Source organism: Phacochoerus africanus, chromosome X (genome assembly GCF_016906955.1).
Source record: "Phacochoerus africanus isolate WHEZ1 chromosome X, ROS_Pafr_v1, whole genome shotgun sequence".
NCBI lineage: Eukaryota > Metazoa > Chordata > Mammalia > Artiodactyla > Suidae > Phacochoerus > Phacochoerus africanus.
This window is the reverse complement of record NC_062560.1, coordinates 846,966-867,235: the sequence shown is the minus strand read 5'-3', so window position 1 is coordinate 867,235 and position 20,270 is coordinate 846,966. Positions and strand designations below refer to the sequence as shown.

The following is a 20,270-nucleotide window of genomic DNA, read 5'->3' as shown; positions in this document are numbered from 1 at the left end:
CAGGGTAGGGGTAGGGGCCCTTCCTTGGAAGAGGATGGGCCCATCACTGAGAGGCCACGTCTAGATACGGGGCCTTAGGTCTGACTGCTAGGAACACCCACTTGGAGAACTCATTTTTAAAAACATTGGGTAGTAAGGCGTTCCCGTCATGGCTCAGCAGGTTCAGAACCTGACGAGGGTCCATGAGGATGCAGAGTCAGGTCTCGCACAGTGGGTTAAGGATCCGGCATTGCCTTTGAGCTGCAGGGTGGGTTGAAGATGCGGCTCCAGTCCCGTGTTGCTGTGGCTGTGGTGGAGGCCGGCACCTGTAGCTCCAGTTCGACTCCTGGCTTGGGAACCTCCATATGCCGCAGGCATGGTTTTTTTAAAACCATCACACTGTTTCTTAAGAGTGAAGAAACAGCTACAAAGAGACTCAAAACAGGAGCTCCCGTCGTGGCGCAGTGGAAATGAATCCGACTAGCAACCATGAGGTTGCAGGTTCAATCCCTGGCCTTGCTCAGTGGGTTAAGGATCCAGCCAGCGTTGCTGTGGCTGTAGCCAGCGGCTACAGCTCCGATGGGACTCCTAGCCTGGGTACCTCCATATGCCACGGGTGCGGCCCTAAAAAGACAAAAGACAAAAAAAAAAAAGAGAGAGACTCAAAACAATTTTTAAAAAGTCAAGCATTTAATAGAACATTAAAAACAACAACAACAAAAAAACAACCCATGGAAACACTGAAGAAAAATGGAAAACTGATTTCCAGGAAACTCCGGGGCGTGGAGGCATCTGAAATTCACCCGCTGGCGGGGCCTTGGGCCACTTCTTCCACCGTTAAGACGTCCTCCCTGTCAGCCTTCCCTGCGTCGTGTGTGAATTTCTCCCAGAGGCTCTGAGGAGAAGAAGGACGAGGTGAGGGTGGGGTCTCCAGTTCTCAGGGGGCCTGGGAGCCGTGACCACAGTGCGGGGGGAGCGGGGGGGAGTGGGGGGGGTGGAGGTCCTGGAAACCCAGACGGTCCCGTGTGGGAGCTGGAAGCCGGCGGGTGGGCGGCACGTGGGCGGCACGTGGGGAGGGAGCTCTCGCTCGGAGGGGGTCGGGGGACATCTGAGCACGTGCGGGGCCACGCGGGTCTCCGAGGAAGGGGCGGGGACTCGCCCTGGCCCTGCCCCGTCGGGGGCGGGACCCTAAACGTCCCCTAGGAAGCAGGCAGGGCGAGGGTTGGCGACCCTGAGCGAATCGAGGTCCAGCTGGAGCAGGAGCTGGTGGATGTGACGCCGGACGGTGGACGAGGCAGACGTGGCCCCGACGCCAGGGAGGGGCAGAGTGACAGGGGCACCCAGGAGGCGCCCACACAGGGGGGCTCTTCTCTGTCCCTTGTGTTTGCATCCTCTCTGGACGCTGCCCTCTGCAGATGCGGTCAGACCCCTGCCCATCTCTCTGTGCTCTCTCTCCATCTCTCCTCTGCCCATCTTTCTTCTGTCCATCTTTCCTCTCTCCTCGTCCGCATTCTCATCATCCCCCCCCCCCCGCCCCAATGTCCCCAGACTCAGCCTGCAGAGAAAACCCCAAACCGCCACCCCAGGACAGTGTCCGTGAGCCGGACTCGGGACTCCACCCACACCCCGTGGGCCCTTTGGGGGACAACAGCCCCAACTCGGGGGTCTCTCCCCGCCGGCCCTCGCCGCCGTCCTGGCTCACATACCCCCATGCCAGGCCTACCTCGTGGTCTACGTGTTGGTTCTCGTTCAGTTTGTCTTTGATCCGTGGAATCGGTGGGAATAAGCTGTGCCTCGCGAGGAACCTGGGGACACAGGACCCCTGTGACGAAGAGACCTACACGCCCAGCGTCCTTCCGGCTCCCAAACGGGACAGACTGTCCGGCTGTGTTTAACGTGCCACCGGAACTCCTATCTTCACAACTACGTGGTTTAGGCATCACAGAAGGGGAGTTCCCGTGCTGGCTCAGTGGGTTAAGAACCTGACATAGGGTCCATGAGCATGCGGGTTGGATCTCTGGCCTCACTCGGTGGGTTAAGGATCCTGCATTGCTGTGCCTGTGGTGTAGACCTGCAGCGGCAGCTCTGATTTGACCCCTCAACCTGGGAACTTCCATAGGCCACACCAAAAAAAAAAAAAAAAAAAGACTCGCAGAAGGGCCGCCTTCAGTCTTCGGTCATGGAGAAAATGACAGACACTGTGGCTCTAGTTAGGGATGACCCTGGGGCTTTCTAGACCCTTCACCCCTCCTGTGGGTGCAGGGACGGGAGTGGGGGGCGCACCCTGTCTCGCTCAGCTGGGTGGAGTCCAGCGTCTTTGGTGTCACAAGCCCGGGGGGCTGCTGTCCCTCCAGCCGTGAAGGATGTGGCTGCAGATTTGGGCGGCTTTCTGTGGTTGGGCGGTATTTTCACTGCTCATTCCTTAACCTGCACGTGCTGTGGGTGAGCTGGAGACGGGCACGTGCCACCCGCCTCTACACAGGCTGAATCCTGAGCTGCTGCCGCTGCCGCCCCCCGACACCCCCTGACAAGAGCTCAGGGTGGGGACCAGGCGTGAGGCCTCTGTGCTCTGGGGAAACTGGAAGAACAGGGCTTCAGAGGGTTAGGGATTTTCAGGAGAAGATTTCAGCAGCCCGAGTCTGGCATCTCCTCGTACCTAGAAAACCAGCAACGTCCTTCCTGGTGACGTCTGCTCCTCGTGACCAGCGGTGACCTTCACGAGGCCAGCAGGGGCCTTCCCCACCATGTGAGCTTGGTGGCGGGGACTCCCCCTTCACCGAGATCAGACACTCTGCCCTCCCCCTGCCTCTTCGGAGCGGTTCCTCGGAGCTCCTGGGATGCTGCCTCATTCTGCCCCCAATCAAACGGAACCCTCAGCTTTTAGGTTGTGCATTTTTTTTTAAGTCAACACCAAGCACCACAGTCCCGCTGCGTGTTCAAAGGGGCGTCTGTTCTCTTTCTCAAGGGTTAGCACCTCTGGTTCTGCGACAGCATCAAGAAGGGGTGCGCAGAGCTGAAAGGTGGCCCCAAAGATTCCCCACAAGTCTTGACCCCACCCCAAACCTGGGAACGGAAGCTTGTGTGGAAACAGGGTCTTTGCAGGTGTGAGGAAGCGAAGGGTCTGAGAGGAGGTCCTCCTGGATGAGGGGGGCCCTCCCTCCAAGGACGGTGTCCTCCCAAGAGACAGAAGAGGAGACCCAGACACAGAGGAGAAGCCACGGGAAGACAGAGGCAGAGACGGGAGGGAGGCGGCCACCAGCCCAGGGCCACCTGGAGCCCCCAGAAGCTGGAAGAGGCGGGAAGGACCCTTCCCTGGAGCCTCTGGAGGGAGCGGAGCCCTGGGACCCCTTGACCTCAGAGGTCTGGTCCCCAGGATGGGGGAGGGTGGGTTCCTGTTGTTTTAAGCCTGTGGTTTGTGGTCCCTGGTTCTGGCAGCCACGGGAAATTCACACAGCGTTTCTTTAAGATAATAACTCTCCTGTGTAAGCCCTACGCTCTCTTCCTGTCACCGCGGCCAGTGGTCAGGCACTCCCAGCCCCTCTTTGCCCCAGGTCCAGCATCCCTGGGGACAGGGGCACCTTGCAGCCGCATTCGTCAGGCAGGCCAGCGTCTCCCCTTGTCCCGGGGGTTGGGGGGATGGACACAGGATGCCCAGCCAGGAGGAGGACATGGGGACAGTGGGCACAGGTGGATGCCCAGAGCTTCCGCATGCCCTGCAGGGGGTCTCCCGCTGCAAAACCTCCCGGGCCAAATGCACGCAACCCACAGTCAGCATTGTGCCCATGCAGCTCTGCCCGGAAGCTTTGGCCATGTGGCCGCAGACCCCGCGTGATGCCGGGGGTCCCGTAAGGAGAGGCTGCTGCCCCAGGACAGGCTGACCCGGGGTGGGGTGGGGCTGGGAGCCTGGGGCAGAAGGAGCCGGATATGGTCCCAGAATTCCAGCGTTCCCAGCATTCCAGAAGATGCCAGAGGTTGAGGGCAGGTCTGGGAGCCCTGCTGAGGTGGGGAGGGTGGGGGGGGGGCAGAGGAGGGCGGGCAGCCTGGGAGTGACAGCACCTCGGCACAGGAGGGGGCTGCCCCTCCTGGGGGGGGGACCCTCAAGGGTCCGCTGCCCAACAGCCTCAGCACCAGTGGGCTGTCTGTGCTCTCTGGGACCCCTCCCTGGGGTCTCTCTCTACCCCCCCAACCCCTTCTCTGTCTCTCTCTGTCCCTCTGTCTCCCTCTCTCTGTCTCTGGTTCTCTCCCCCATCTCTCTCTGTCTCTGTCTCTTTCTCTGTCTTTCTGTCTCTGTCTCTGTCTTTCTCTCTATCTGTCTCTGTCTGTTTCTCTATCTCTTTATCTTTGTCTCTGTCTCTCTCTGTGTGTGTCTCTGTCTCTGTCTCTCTGTCTCTTTCTGTCTCTCCCTCTCTCTCTCCCCCTCTATCTGTCTCTCTCTGTGTGTCTCTGTTTGTCTCTGTCTCTTTGTCTCTTTCTCTGTCTCTCTGTCTCTTTCTGTCTTTCTCCTTCTCTCTCTCCCCCCATCTCTCTCTGTCTCTTTGTATGTCTCTGTCTCTCTGTCTCTCTCTCTGTCTCTCTGTGTCTCTGTCTCTCTGTCTCTCTCTCTGTCTCTCTGTGTCTCTGTATCTCTGTCTCTGTCTCTCTGTCTCTGTCTCTCTCTCTCATGTGTGTGTCTCCATCTCTCGGACGTCCTTCCTAGACCCCCCCCTCCTACACACACACCCCTGCCGTGCCCGCCCGCAGTGAGGACCGCCTGGGCTCTGTGCAGCCTCCCTGCTCTTCTTTGCAAGCGAGCGAGCGAGGGGCTGCCTTTGCAACAAGCATCACCCCTCCGCTGACCGGGGAGCAGGGGGAGCTTCGCCCAGGACTCTCGGGGGTTACCTTTTGAAAAGGCAGCCGAGCATCAGGCCGCAGACAAGGGTCCCCAGGACCACCAGCACGTAGACATGCACCAGGCTGGATTCTAGTTCTTCAGAGCCTGGGGGTGGGGGGTGGGGGGGGGGACAGGGACCAGCTGTCACCGCTGGGGCAGCTCCCTGGCTCACTAGCTCCTGGATAGGGAAGCATGCCCAGGACACAAGAGGAATCTAGAGAAATTACCCAGTTCTGGAGCTTTCACAAAAACACGTTTCTGAGGCAACGGGACCCCCAGGAGTGGGTCTCGCCAAGACACTGGAAACTCCTACAACACAGCCACCCAAAGATGGAGGAAAATTGAAAGTGGATGAGGGAGCTCCCTGGTGGTACAGCAGTTTAAGAACCTGATGTTATAATTGCAGTGGCTCAGGTCGCTGCTGCGACATGTGTTCGATCCCTGGACCAGGAAATTCCCCATACTGAGGGTGCAGCCAAAAAGAAAAAAAAAACAAAGCAAAACACTGGACGAAGAAGTGAATATGTAGGGATAATGTGAGAAAAAGAATATACACCCATGTATGACTGGGTCACTTTGCTGTATATCAGAAATTGACAGAACATTCTATATCAACTATAATAATTTTTTTAAGTGAATATGCAGTTCCAGGCATACAGGGTTTTTTTTTTCTTTTTCTACTCTTCTTTTTTTTTTTTTTTAATTGTTTCAATTAGGGCCGCACCCACGGCATATGGAAGTTCCCAGGCTAGGGGTTGAATTGGAGCTGCAGCTGCCAACCTAAACCACAGCCACAGCAATGCAGGACCCGAGCTGCCTCTGTGACCTACACCACAGCTCACGGCAACCCCAGATCCTCTACCCACGGAACGGGGCCAGGGATCGAACACACGTCGTCATGGATTCATTTCCTCTGAGCCGCCATGGGACCTCCCAGGCATACAGTTTTAAACAAAATCACCTTCCATCTAATGAGGAAGTTCCCAGGTCAGAGGTTGAAGCGAGGCCACAGCAGTGACGACACTGGATCCTTAACCCACTGAGCCACCAGGGAACTCCCTGCCTCCCATCTAGTCTTAAGTTTTAATTTATATATCATCAGGAATAAGCCCTTTTTTATAATAAATTACTCTTCTAACAGGGCACATTTTATCCATGAGTATTTAAAACTTCTACGAGAGGAGTTCCTGTTGTGGCTCAGCAGTAATGAGCCCGACTAGCACCCATGAGGATGCGGGTGCCATCTCTAGCCTCACTCAGTGGGTTAAGGATCCGGCATTGCTGTGAGCTGTGCTGTAGGTCACAGACGCTGCTTGGTTCCAGAGTTGCTGTGAGCTGTGGTGTGACCCCTAGCCTGGGAATTTCCATATGCTGCAGGTGTGGCCCTAAAAAGACCAAAAAAAAAAAAATCGAGGAAGAAACCCCAGTTCTATCAAGATCATCACCATTCAATGGAGGAAAAACTCCGCCCTTGTGAGAGGTTTCAATACGATCAGATAACACACACCCCGACGCAGGAACCAGTATGCTCGCTGTAAAACGAGCAGATTCCAGATGGCAGACAAAACTGAAAAAGTCCCGTGGACATGTGCCAGCTCTGCTGAGAACTTATTCCAGCAAACATCTATTCCTTTTGCCTATTCTTTTTTTTTTTTTTTTTTGTGGCCCACATTTTAAACCCTTTTTTAAACTTGGCTGTCTAGTGCTTTTCTTCTTGGTTTCTCAGAATAGTTTATATATTTTGGAGGCTTAGCCCTCATCAAATCATTTGAAGGTATTTTCTCTTCTTTGGTGGGTTTTTCTTTTTTTTTCCTCAATGTCCTTTTTTTTTTTTTTTTTTTTTTTTAGGGCTGTACCTGTGACATATGGAAGTTCCCAGGCTAGGGGTCAGATCAGAGCTGTAGCTGCCGGCCTATACCACAGCCACAGCAACTCAGAATCCAAGCTGTATCTGTGACCTACACCCCAGCTCACAGCAACCCTGCATCCTTAACCCACGGAGCGAGGCCAGGGATCGAATCTGCATCCTCATAGGTCCTAGTCGGGTTCTTAACCTGCTGAGCCACCCCGGGAACGCCCCCTTAGAGATCCTTAAGGGGATGATCTCATTGGCTGAGGCCGAGGGAACCAAGCCGCAGAGGCCAGGACGTCCCCTCGGCGGCGTCAGGCTGCCACCGCGCCTCTGGCCACCATCCCGGGCCCACGTACCGAACTGGACGGGCTGGCTCCAGGTTCCCCATTCAGCGCGCCGGGCGTCTGCCGTTCTCATCTTCACGGTGTGCGTGGCCCTGGGGTGCGGGCTCGGAAAGTTGTATTTATTTCCCAAATCCCCAGACACCACGATCTTTGGAGAAAACAGAGTTAGAAGTTAGAGTTGTTGCCTATGCTGAGAAAAAGGGGGGAGTCTTTTCAGCTGCGCCAGAGAAATGGATGAAATGTTCGAGGCCACGCTCCCCCCTGGGTGCCAAGGTCATGCTCCATGTACGGGGGGCTTTGGGGAAATCACTCAACGCCTAGGTTTCCCCACCACTCTGGCCGTCAGTATCGTCTTCTGCCTGAGCAGCCATGGGTCCTCCTAACACCTCCTTTACAGGGATCTTATCCATTGGTGGGTCTGTTCGTTATCCACGGAGCTGCGGCGTCATTTTTGCATCCAGAGTTACACCCAATCTGGCTTTGAACGTTGTCCTTAATGTCCTGAGGACTTTGGAGGAATTATAAGGAAACGTCTCAGTTTCTCCATCACTCTGATCTCCAGTGTCGTCCTCTGTCTCATCAAGAGGTTGAACGTAGCAGCCCTTACAAAGATTTTACCCACCTGTGAGCCTGCTCGTGTCCACTGCACCTGCTGAATGATTTCTGCATCCAGAGGTACTCAGTCTGGGCATGACGGTTGGGCTGGACATACCGCGGACTTTGGAGGAAGGATAACGACATAGGGACAAAGAAGGATGCCTCCGTTGGCTGAGCAACCACCTCTGGGGCTGCCAGCATCGTACGTCTCGATGCAGAAACTCTTCAGCAGCGACCCCGGATGTGCACAGACCCACAGACGGCTAATCCTCCCGTAAGGGAGGTTGAGGGGCTCTCTTCCTCATCCAGGAGAGGAAGACACTGAGGTCAGAGTGGTGGTGAAACGCAGAAAAGACCCACAAAGAGGACTTGGAGGGTCTTCCTCCGGAGGGGTCGTGAAGGAGCAATCACGTCCTTGACACGCCATGGAGCAGTTCCTTGACTGTCATGGGTCAAGACAGAAGAGGGCAGGTTGGGGCTGGGGGGATGCGCTGGGGGCGTGGGATGGAAATCCTATAAAATTGGATTGTGATGACCATTATAGAACTATAGAGGTAATACATTCATTGAGTAATAAAAAAAAAAAAAAAGATACAAGAGGGTAGAAGAGGCTGGCCCCACCCAGAGGGGCTACTGGGAGGGAGCCCACATCCCCGACTGGACGGCATTCCCGGGAACTCGGATCTTCCAGTTATGCCCGCCTCCCGTCCTGGCCGCCGCTGGGCCAGGTGTGCACCTGGCGCGTGTCCACGGACCACCACTGGCCAGTCAAGCTACCAGGGTGATATGTAGGGTCAGAGTGGTTAACTCACCAGTTGATTTTCGCTGCGTCTGATATTGCTCTAGAGGAAACAAAAGCAAGGTAGGTGTTTTGGGCTCCATTTTGAAGGTTTTTCACAGGTCTCTTGGGATCTCCGCTTTGAGTGTCATCAGGAGAAACCAAGACAGTGAGGGCCCAGCAGAAAGATTGAGGTCTTTCTGTTCACCTTATCCAGGTGTAGACCCCACGTAGAGGACAGAATGTGTCCAGAGGAAAGAGGGCGCCCCCTGGTCATGGTTCCTTCTAGAACCTCAGCTGCTGGTGGATTCTACTAAGAATCCAGATGGGCTTGGAGCAGAGGGTCCCTCCTTGTCTACACTGGGTCTAGGTGGGCTTGGAGCAGAGGGTCCCTCCTTGTCTATACTGTGTCCAGGTTGGCTTGGAGCAGAGGGTTCCTGCTTGTCTACACTGGGTCCAGGTGGACTTGGAGCAGACCCTGAATTTTCCCTGATGTTCACCCAACCTAAACCCACCCCACAGTGGGGCCTGAGAGTGGCTGCCCTGCTTCTGGAGGGGGGAAGTCCTGCTCAGAGCAGGGTTCACTCACCTGCCTCTGGATGTCCAGCTGGTACTGGAACTCCCTGTCGGACAGTGTTTTTCGGGTCCTGGGCTTTTCCCACTGGATGAAGCAGTGGGATTCATTGCAGTACACGGTGATGTTGTTGGGAGGGTTGTATCTCTCTGTAACGAGAACCCCGCAGACACCTCTGATCCAGAGGCCTTCACCTTGGCCACAGAGGAAAACACAGTCCTGACAGTGACGGTAGCTCCCCGAGGCCACCAGGAAGCAGAGGTGGGTCCGAGTGTTGCTCTTGGGGGAGGATGATCATGAGGCTGACATGTGCAGAGGGAGAGAAGCTTGGGTTCCTGAAGACCCAGGGAGGGAGGCGGTGGTGGGTTTGGAGGGCAGGAGAGAGGCTGGTTGGACATGTCTTTAGCCTTAAGAGGCCTGACGTATCCTATAGGATCAGCAAGGCTGCAGGTAGAAAGAGAGGGCTGGCTTTGCAAGAGAAGGCATTGTTTGGCACATGGAACTATCGTGGGAGGCCCATCTGGAGCAGAGTGCTAAAAAGAAGAAAAAAATTGGTTAAAAAAAAAAAAGAGTGAATTCCCAGTGGTCCAGGATCGGTGGAGAGGCATGGACAGTCAGGGTTTCCAGATTCTAAGGAGATATAGAGAAGGTGGCATCTGGGAGGGTTCCACCGAGTGGATACTTGACCATCTAGCATGTGATCCAAAGTGACGGAAGGAGGGAAAGACGTAGGTGTGGCAAGGTCAAGCAAGGTCATGGTTTCCAGTTGTGCCGGAAGAGGTCGCAGAGCTTCTGCGTCCTCCAGTGGTGCACGGGCACCCAGACGGTGACCCCTCGACCCTGGGCGCTGGCCATCCACGGCTTAGGAGTGTATCTGCTTCCACCTCGTCTGGCATCTCTTCTGTTCTTAAAGCTGAGACTCGATTCTGTTCTTCGAAACTTTGGGGGTGGGTTTGCACATCTCGGCCGTCACACGCAGCTTCTCTTGTGACTGTAAATCTCGCATTCTCGACATCCACCTCGAGTAGATCTCCTCACCTTGGACCTTCACGATGAGACGCGCTGGCCGCAAAGTAAGAGGGACCACCTCTCGGGCTTGTCACTGCGGTCTAGACCTAGGAGTCTGCACCCAAGTCTGATGTTTGGGACTCGCCCACACCAGCAAACAATTCTCCAACACCAGCTGGGTGCCCTACCACTCAACTTCATTGTGACATGTCTACCCGGAGGTGGGGTCTGATTCCACAGGTGAAGGGCTCTGACACACAAGACGGCACCACCACCCTCAACTTCAGGCACCAGTCCCAAATCCAGGACATGCATCACCTGGGCTTCTGAGGGTCCAGTGATCAATCAAAGCTTCCCCCTGACCCCCTCCTTGGCTTTCATCGATTTGCAAGACAAATTCACAGAACTTGGGGAACATTCTCTTTATGAGCTCACTGGTTGTTATGCAAGGATAACTTGGAATGTCCAGATGGAAAAGATGCAGAGGGCAGAGATTGGGGAAAGGGTGTGGAGCTTCTGCGTCTGCTCTTCTGTGGTGGCTTCCTCTCCAATTTGGGGACTCGTTGGGCTGTGTCATTAATGATCTTGAGATGAGCTCATTTTGGATGGAAATAGGTCCTAAATCCAATGACTGGTGCCCTTACAAGGGGGAGGAGGGGAGATTTGAGACCTACAGGGAAGACAGATGTGTGAAGACAGAGATTGGAGTGATGCGTGTATGTCAAGGATTCTTGACTGTCTCCAGAATCTAGGAGACAGGCCTGGGGGCAGGTGGGCCTTTCGACACTCCAGAACCAGCCTTGCCAATGCCTTGATTTTGGAGTTCTAGCCTCCAGAATGGTGAGAGGACACATTTCCATGGTTTTAAGCCTCCCACGGTGTGATCATTCATGACAGCATCCCCGGGGAACTTAGGCAGATAATTCTGTCAGACCTATGAGATAGCGGGTAAAACACAGGTGGTTGTTCTCACCTATTTCCTTTAACAACAAAACCGAGTCAAAGAACTGGATTCCTGACTTTTGGCTGGTACCGTTAACCAGGAAGTAAGTGTAAAAACTTAATCCCGAGATGTTTTGGAGGTGACATCCCACGTGGGTTCCCGAGTCTGGTAAGTACCGAGGACATTCTCTCTCGATTTTCTTCCTGTAAGAGTCCAGAGAGTTTAGAGAAAAATCAGGGCATCTCTCTTTCTTCACTGAGGGGTTCAGGGCTGTCTGTCTACATGGGGTCAACACTTACTTTGAGTCTCGTATATACAAAAAATATTGGATGTCATTTGGGGCTGCTTGGCCCTTTGCCCAGGTGCAGTTCATGAAATCCGCGTTGTAGATGAGACAGGAGAAGTTTTGGGCGGCGGTGCCCTCCACACCTGGGGAGAGGCAGAAACAAAGTAATTTGTACATGAAATTTAAAGGGAGATGGACTGATGGCTCCATAGTTGAAACAGGCATTGATACCAATACTTTGCAAACTCTTCCCAAAAAGAGAAGAAGAGAGAACGGTTCTAAAATTGTATTATGAGGACAGTATCACCCTGATACCAAAACCAGACAAAGACATAAGAAAATTACCATATCCCTAATGAATATAGATGTAATCCCCCCCCCTCCCGCAAATGCTAGCAAACCGTCTCCAACAGCACATTAAGAATACCACATGCCATCACCCAGTGGAATTTACCCCTGGGATGTAAAAATGTGTCAACCTACGCCAATACATTGATGAGATGCGTTAACAGAGTGAAAGAGAAAAACCACATAATTATCTCAGTTGATGTGGGAAAAGTGTTTGACAAAATTTAACATCCCTTCAGGATAAAAACTCTCAACAAGTTAGGTCTACAAGGCACTGACCTCAGCCCAGTGAAGGCCAAACCAGAAAAGCCCACAGCTAAGGTCAGAATCAAGAAAAACTGAAAGCTTTTCATCTAAGATCCTGTGCAAGACAGGGGTGCCCACTGGCACCACTCCTGTTCCACCAAATACTTGAAGTCGTAGCCAGAGCAATTAGACAAGAAAAAGAAATAAAGTCTTTCAAATCAGAAAGAAACAAGATGATCTCTGCAGATGATATGATTGTATAGGTAGAAAACCCTAAAGCCCAAGCAAACACACAAAAAATGTTAAAAAGAATACATTTCGTAAAGGTGCTGGGTATAAAATCAACACACAAACATCAGTGGTGTTCCCATGAAGTAGCAATGACCGATCTGAAAAGGATGTTACAAAAACAGTCTTGGAATTCTCATTGCAGCTCAGCAGGCTAAGAACCTGACAGTGTGTGTGATAATGCGGCTTCAATCCCTGGCTTTGCTCCACGGGTTAAGAATCTAGTGTTGCCACAAACTGCAACATAGGTCACAGATGCAGCTCAGATCTGGTGGTGCTGTGGCTGTGGTGCAGGCCAGCAAATGCAGCTTGACTTGACCCCGAGCCTGCGAACCTCTTTATAGAAAAAAAAAAAGAAAAAAAAAGAAACAAACAAACAAAAAGAAACTTGAAACTGTAAAATTCCTAGAGGAAAACATGGGAGAAAAGCTCCTTGACCTTGGTCCTGGCAATGATTTTTTTAGATTTAACACCGAAGCACAGACAAAAAACAAAAGTAGAAAAAGAGAACTGGATCAAACTAAAAACTTCTCTACAGCAAAGGGAACAATCGACAGAGTGAAAAACCAGCCTGTGAAACGGGAGAAAATATTGGCAAACCATATATATCTGGTAAGGGGTTAGTATCCAAAATATGCATGGAATTCAAACAACGAAAAACACAAATTTTTTAAAAAACAAATATTCTGGTGAAAAAAACAGGCAAAGGACCCGAATATACATTTTTCCAAAGAAGACATCCAGATGGCCCACAGGCCTGGGAAAAGATGCTCAGCATCGTGAATCATCAGGGAAATGCAAATTCTGACCACAATGACCATCACCTCACACCTGTCAGAATGGCTACCATCAAAGACCAGAGATAACCAGGGCTGATCAGGATTCGGAGAAAAGGGGAACCTTGTGCCCTGCTGGTGGGGATTTAAAGTGGTGCCGCCTCTATGGACAACAATTCGGCATAACCCCCCAAATGAGAACAGATCTACCGTATGACCCAACAATCCTTTTTCTCAGTGTATATCCGAAGGAAATAGAACCTGGATCTCGAAGAGGTATTTGCATCCCCATGTTCCTCGCAGCATTATTTGCAGTAGCCAAGATACAGAAAGAAACTACGTGTCTATGGACGGATGAATGACTAAAGAAGATGTCTCTCTCTCTCTCTCTCTCACACACACACACACACACACACACACACACAAATATTATTCAATCTGAAAAGGAAGGAGACTCTGCCACTTGCAACAACATGGATGGACCTGGAGGATGAAATACGTCAGACAAAGAAAGATAAACACAAAATGATCTTCTGTATATGTGGGCTCTAAAGAAAATCCATAGACACCCATAGAATGAAGGTGTGATCTGGGGCTAGGGGGTGCGGGAAATGGGGAGGCGTCAGTCCAAAGGTACAAACTTCCAGTTATAAGAAGAGTAAGTTCTGGGGTTGTCATACGCAACGTCGTGACCAGTGGTACGGGTAGTGCGTGGTTCATCTGGCCTTGATTAAGAGAGTACATCTCCAGGGTTCTCACTCCCCAAACCCCCTAACGACATAACCGGACGGATAGATTCATAGCTCCATCGTAACCATCTGACAAAGCCTATGCACATCAAAACACCAAAGGCACCCCTTAAACACACACAATTCCTGTGGGTCGGTTCTCTCTCCCTAAAGCTGAAGTAAATGGGCTCGTCTTTCTGATGCTAGTGGGGTGCACAAGCATCACGCCACGTCTTCCCTACCTGGGTTGCTGTAGACCAGCGTTTCTGAAATGCATCTTTGGTTGATGTTTACTTTAACCGTGAACGAAACGCCCCCGTGGAGAGAACAGTCTTGAAAGGTACACCGACATTCCTTGTCTTTGATCTGAAAAGATGCACCCACGCGGTGGATTAGGCAACAGCCTTCTTGCTTTTCCCCCTGACGTCATGTGGTCCTACATCCACCCACTTCCCTCGGCGACATCCCCCAGGTACCTTCCTGGGGGCGAACGGAGCTCACCGGGCAGCCTGCTGGCCGGCGCCCCCAGGGATCTTGTGCGAATGCAGAGGCTGGGTCTGCAAGCCCCAGGCGAGGTCTGGGATTCTGCGTTTCTCACAAGCTCCCGAGGAATGCCAATGCGCCACACTCGCAGCAGCCAGAGCCCACATCCCTTTCAACTTTGTGGAGCTTCACACTCTCTTCTTTTCTTTTATTTTTATTTTTTATTTTATGTTTTTGGCATTTGGTAAAAAATTTTTTTTCATGTACCCTGCTGTTGTTTATTAAAAAGAGTTGATTTACATGGGCAATGTTGTGCCCATGTTTGCTGCACAGCAGAGTGACCCAGTCGTACATATATCTATATACATATTTTTTCTTTTTCTTTCTTTTTTTTTTTTTGTTTTTGTTTGTTTGTTTGTTTTTTTAGGGCTATGCATCCTCTGCATATGGAGTTTCCCAGGCAAGGGGTCGAACTGAAGCTGCAGCTACTGGTCTACACCACAGCCACAGCCATGTAGGATCTGAGCTGCATCTGTGACCTATACCACTGCTAAAGCTGGATCCTTAACCCACTGAGTGAGGCCAGGGATCGAACCTGCCTCACTTGTTACTAGGGAGGTTTGTGGTTACTAGTCAGATTTGTTTCCACTGAACCACAATGGACACTCCCATTCTTTTTCTCATGTTACCTTCCATCCTGGTCCGTCCCAAGAGACTGGATAGAGTTCCCTGTGCTGCACAGCAGGACCTCACGGCCTATCTATTCTCAATGTCAAGTGTGCGGGAGGCCCCGTCGTGGCGCAGTGGAAATGAATCCGATTAGGAACTGTGAGGTTGCGGATTCGATCCCTGGCTCGTTCAGTGGGTTAAGGATCCGGCATTGCCATGGGATGTGGTGTAGGTCGAAGACACGGCTCAGATTGGGCACGGCTGTGGCTCTGGCACAGGCCCGCAGCAACAGCTCCGATTCCACTCCTAGCCCGGGAACTTCCATGTGCCTCGCAGGCGCGGCCCTAAAAAAAAAGGACAAAATAAAAATAAATATCCCTTTGCATCGACTGACCCTAAACTCCCTGTCCATCCCGCTGCTGCCTTTTTTTAATTATATGTCTGAACCCACAGCGTATGGAAATTCCTGGGCCCATGATTGAATCTGAGCCACAGCTGTGACTTACGCTGCAGCTTCTGCAAGCCTGGCTCCTTTAACTCACTGTGCCAGGCCGGGGATTGAACCCTCGCCTCGGCAGTGACCCGAGTCATTGCAGGCCGATTCTTAACCTCCTGTGCCATGGCAGGAACTCCTCACGCCGTGTTTGATGGGGTTGATTTTTCTTGTCCTGCCTCATTCATGCCCGCCCTCTGACGTGGGTGTCATGTATACATTGTATCGCCGTGAATCTGTTCACTCTGCTGCCCTTTGAGAGGCAGAGCTGATTCTGTTGCTTTCCCGGGAAGAAGCCTGCTATGTGGACCACCCATTGCATGAAGCCAGGAGCCCCCAGGCTCATTGAAACAGGGATGCCCGAGGCAAGAATGGGGTTCCCCCAGGGAATCAGCCTGCCGGACCCAACCTGAACTCCTGCCAGGACTCCCCTGGTGCACCTACACCAGGGTCTCCAAAGTGCATCCCCAAATCCCTGGCATTTTAAAAATTTTTCCTGTGGTCCTGCTGGATGAGGGCTGTGACGAGGACAGACTTTGGCCACATCCGATCCATCTTACTTTTTTCTTTTTAGGGCCACACCCGTGGCGTATAGAAGTTCTCGGGCTAGGGTCAAATTGGAGCTGCAGCTGTCAGTCTACACCACAGCTCGTGGCAACACCGGATTCTTAACCCACTGCGTGAGGCATCCTCATGGATACTCGTTGGGTTCTTAACCCTCTGAGCCAGCAGGGGAACTCCCTCTTACCTCTTTCTTAACCCGTGAGTTCTCCTTGTGCGTCGTCATCAGGCACTCCCCAGAGGTGATGTTTTCCCTGCAGTCCCACCTTAGTGTCATGGTCTTTGGGTCAAACGTCACATGGAGACTGGCGTTCTGGTCCAGGGCAGGAAGGTCTAAGAGACATGGTGGCCGCTGGCTTCAGAAAGGACTCTTTCCCCGCCCACACGTCCCCCTTGCCAGTGAGCCCCACGCCTTATAAGTAAAGCTGAGGGTTGGGAATCACACCCCCCACCCCCCGCCCGTGACGTCCTCATCATCCCGTGCCCCCCTTTCCATCTCTCCTTCCCACCCTTTCTCCACGCGGAGATGTCTGCTGTGGAGAGAAACGAAGACCAAGAAAGTGAGAAGGAACAAAGGCGGTGCGTTCAGAGCTGGCTGTGGGGAGGGAGTGGAACACCTGCCCCTGCGGCTGCAGAAGCGGGGGGGGGGGATTCATGGCCCCCAAAGCAGGTGCACAATAGGAGGTGTGATGCCCGGGGTTGAGGGGGGTGCATCTCTCGTATGAGGAAACAATGAAATGAGACGCAGGCCTCGGGCTGTGTCCGCAGAAGCCAGGGTCATGGAGAGGGACTCGCCGGCAGAGGCCAAACCACATTCAGACACTCACCCTGGTGCTCCTGGAGCAGGAGAATCGCGGGGTCCAGCAGCAGGGAGAGCAGAAGGGCCGTGGTTAGGAGACCCCTGGGGCAGCCTGCGGGATGTGCAAGCACTGGGAGGAGAGAAAATCCGATTTCATGGGGGAGTCTTTTTTTTTTTTTTTTTGGCAGCCACACCTATGGGATTTGGAAGTTCCCAGGTTACAGGTCCGATTGGATCTGCAGCTGCAGGTCTATACCACGGCTGTGGCAGCTTGGGATCCGAGCCACATCTGCAACCGACACCACAGCTCACAAAAACGCCGGCCCCTTCACCCACTGAGCGAGGCCAGGGATCAAACAAGTAGCCTCACAGACACTGAGCCACAATGGAAAGTCCCATTTATAAGACAGATCTTTATATAAAAGTATAAAATGTGAATTATATAGCAATCATTTGTGTCTGTAGGAATGCGCATGACTGCACGAATACAAGGAAATTGTATCACTTATTTATATTTATATTATCTTTTTGCCAGGAGGCGGCTTGTCTCGGACAAGCTTGCTTAAGGCTTCGATCTCCTCCTTATTTGTACCCAAGGAGGTCAGTGTGGACACACGAGCAGAGAGGGAGAGGGGGAATCAGACAGACTTGGCCAGTGAGTGGGGTACGGGCCGGACGTGGCCGTACAGCTCCGCAGAGAGTGTGGGGACCCCAGAGCTTTTCCCGCCCCACCCCCAGGAAAATTGAGTCCTGCGTTGCTCTGCTGCAAAAGTCAAGTTCCAAACCATTTTTTTAAAGGATCTCAAAAAACGCATTCCCACCATAAGGGACACCAGAGCCCCTCATTTCTGGTGCTAACCCTCCCGAATCCGCGTTGATGCGTCAGAGAGCATCAGAGTGAATGCGAAATGAATCCAAGTTGCTGTCATTTCCCCCCAAAGTGTCCCACAATCACCACGACCCATCAGCCGTGGCTTTGAGGCTCAGCTGAACCCTGCACTCAGTGGGGTTGACCCAAGACAGACGTGCTGATTTGGGACTTCCCGTCGTGGCTCAGTGGTTAAAAAAACTCGACTAGTATCCGTGAGGACATGGGTTCGATTCCTGGCCTCGCTCAGTGGGTTAAGGATCCAGTGATGCCATGAGCTGTGGTGCTGTGACCAGGTGTCCCCACTCCAGGTGTACCCACTCCAGGTGTGCACACCTGGGCCACGGTGCACCTGGGCACAGACACCCAAGCTCCCAAGCTCCCTGAGCGCCCCCCAGACATACCCCGCCCCCCCGAGAAGCTCCCTTGCTGTCAAAGAGGAAATAAAAGGCACGGATCAGACACGCTTCAACTTTCCCACCTGGCCCTCAGGATGGAGAAGCAGCCAGCTTCCTCCACCCAAGCTGGATCCCGCCAACCTCCAGCCTTCCCCTGGGTCTGGTCCCTGATCCCCTGCCCTGGGCGGGGCTGGGGGCTCCCCACTGTGCCTTGAAGGCTCTTCCTTGGGCTCCACCCTCTTCGCAACTCTGGCTTTGCCTCCGCCTTGATTTTCGCATCTGCAATTTGTGCAACGTCCTTGCGGTTCAAGCTGAGCTTCGCTTCACCAGGAAGAGGGGCAGGCTGTGGGCTGTGGGCAAGCGGGGCACTTTCTGAGCCATCTGAGCCCTCGCTGGTGGCGGCACCTGCCTCCCTCACCTTGCTCTCCATCCCAGCCGCTGCCCGGGGCCACGTTTCTCCCCTCAGAGCCTCCTGCTGGACCCACCCCAGGGGTAGATACGTGGCCGGTACCCATGAACACCTCCCTCCCAGATGCATCCACCCCCTCCACCATTTCCCCATTGCGCTTCCTCCCATGGCTGCTTCTCCCCAACGGTGATGGAGCGAAACCAGAAACTTCTGCATGCTGGCCTGAAAAGAAGCACCAAGTTCTCACATGCCGCGAAGGGACACAGACACCCACACCGTTCCGGACGATCCATGCCTGGTGCCCGAGGATTGTGAGCCAATCCCCAGAGGCTTCGGGCAGGAAACACCCAGAGCTCTGATTTATCTGGTTGGGCCGGCCCTGGGCTTAACCATCTCTTTCATCCTACACGCCAGCGCCTGGTGCCTCGCAGAAGTGGCCGGAAGACCCAAGTCCAGGGAAGCCGCATTCTTGTACTTTTATTTATATATATATATATTTGGCCAGGATTAAAAAAAAAAAAAACTAACAAAAACCAAGGCAAAATTCACATGGCATAAAATTCACCCTGAGGAAGCAGAGAACGTAGCTGCGCGAGTTCATTCCCAATGCTGTGTACCCACCATGGCTCTCTGGGTCCAGAACATTCTCAGCCTTAGAGAAGGAGCCCCCCCACCCCACCCTGTCCTTGTCAGCAGTCCTGCCCCGTCACTCCCTCCCCCAGCCCCCGGTGGTCACCCCCGCTCTGCCCTCCGTCTCCATGCACTTGCCCGTCCCGGGAGTTTCCTGAAAACGGAGTCATGCCCTGTTTTGCCCTTGGTGCCCACTTTCCCTTCTTCTTTTCGTTTTCGTTTTCGCCACACTGGGTTTTCTTTCCCCTTTTAAAGGGTTCAGCTTTATAGAGATGGTGGCGGCGGCAAGGACGGGGCGCAGAGCCCCCACCGGGGACCCACATCCAATGCATTCAAGTCACGCCTGGCGGGGAGCTGGCGGTAGGGCGGCCGGTCCTGGGACGCCCTGTGGTCCCGGGGGGTGCAATCCCGCGCTGTGCAGAATGCGATGCCACCGTCCCTGTCGCCCGGCCGGGCCACTTGCAGACGCACCCCACTGGAGCCTCTGGGCTCATCCCAAACCCCATCCCCCACCTTCACAGTCACAGGCTTGCCTGGGGATTTCCGCAAGCTCCCACTGCACCGGGGCGGGGTCCCCAGGGCTCCCCCAGACCTTAAGATGCACCCCACGCCGACGAGCACCTGGGGTTACCGATCCCCGATCACCCTCCCCACTCAGGCAGCCTTCCTCCAGCACGTTTCCTCCCCACCCTCAGAATCTCCCCAACCTGGATCCCCAGCCACCAACAGCAGCCCCGCGAGTGGGAGAAGGTCCCCAAGTGACCGGACACTTTGCAGGACTCCGGGGTCAAGGGGACAGGCCTACCCCCCCACCACCCCCGCGCTGGGCTCGCCTCTGCCAACCTGCATTCCTCCGGGCTGTGTCCCGCTGTCCCCACATCTGAGCCCTCTGACAGGTCTCTTCCTCGTCTGAGAGCTGGCGCACGGATTGCATGACAAGGACATTTCAGCTCGGTATCTTCCTTTTTTTTTTTTCTCCTGAATTTCCTCCCCTGTCTTGTGGTATTTCTCTTAGAAGGAATTGGGAAACCTATAGGTCATTTGTGTCTGTCCCCAGAGCGTCCCACTGCATAGCTCCCATGTCACGCGTGCGTGAGCGCGCACACACACACACACACACACACACACAGAGACACATCTAGAAGGTGCTGAGAAAAGCCAGGCACAGGAGAGCCAGGGGGACACACAAGATGTTGGTGTCTGTGCAAAGCACAGGGGGAGTTGGTCAAGGGATGGCAGGTGACCTCTGAGCATCCAGAAGTGAAAGGCAGCTGGACAGACTGCGCCTTGGCCATTGAGCTGCCCCCCTTCCCCAGTGACCCCGAGCAGGTCATCTTCCCAGA

The 20,270-nt window shown here is 53.5% G+C and overlaps 1 protein-coding gene across 3 annotated transcripts; it reads right to left on the bottom strand.

Moving 5' to 3' along the window:
* Window positions 1-648: 648 nt before the first annotated feature.
* Window positions 649-19,907, bottom strand: CSF2RA (colony stimulating factor 2 receptor subunit alpha). 3 transcript variants are annotated; one of them, XM_047765164.1, is made up of 13 exons: window positions 19,771-19,785; window positions 17,972-18,238; window positions 16,651-16,752; window positions 16,011-16,156; window positions 13,860-13,983; window positions 11,245-11,374; window positions 10,976-11,148; window positions 9,010-9,143; window positions 8,455-8,484; window positions 7,058-7,193; window positions 4,858-4,954; window positions 1,703-1,784; window positions 649-874 (listed from the first exon to the last, which is right to left on the bottom strand). In XM_047765164.1, the coding sequence occupies exons 4-13, from the start codon at window positions 16,098-16,100 to the stop codon at window positions 779-781; spliced, it is 1,092 nt and encodes a 363-aa protein (XP_047621120.1). In that variant the 5' UTR covers window positions 16,101-16,156; window positions 16,651-16,752; window positions 17,972-18,238; window positions 19,771-19,785; the 3' UTR covers window positions 649-778. The 3 variants fall into 3 exon arrangements, with proteins under 3 accessions (XP_047621120.1, XP_047621118.1, XP_047621119.1); XM_047765162.1 differs by lacking the exon at window positions 17,972-18,238 and having other exon boundaries at window positions 19,771-19,907; XM_047765163.1 differs by lacking the exons at window positions 4,858-4,954; window positions 17,972-18,238 and having other exon boundaries at window positions 19,771-19,907.
* Between the last annotated feature and the right edge of the window lie 363 nt (window positions 19,908-20,270).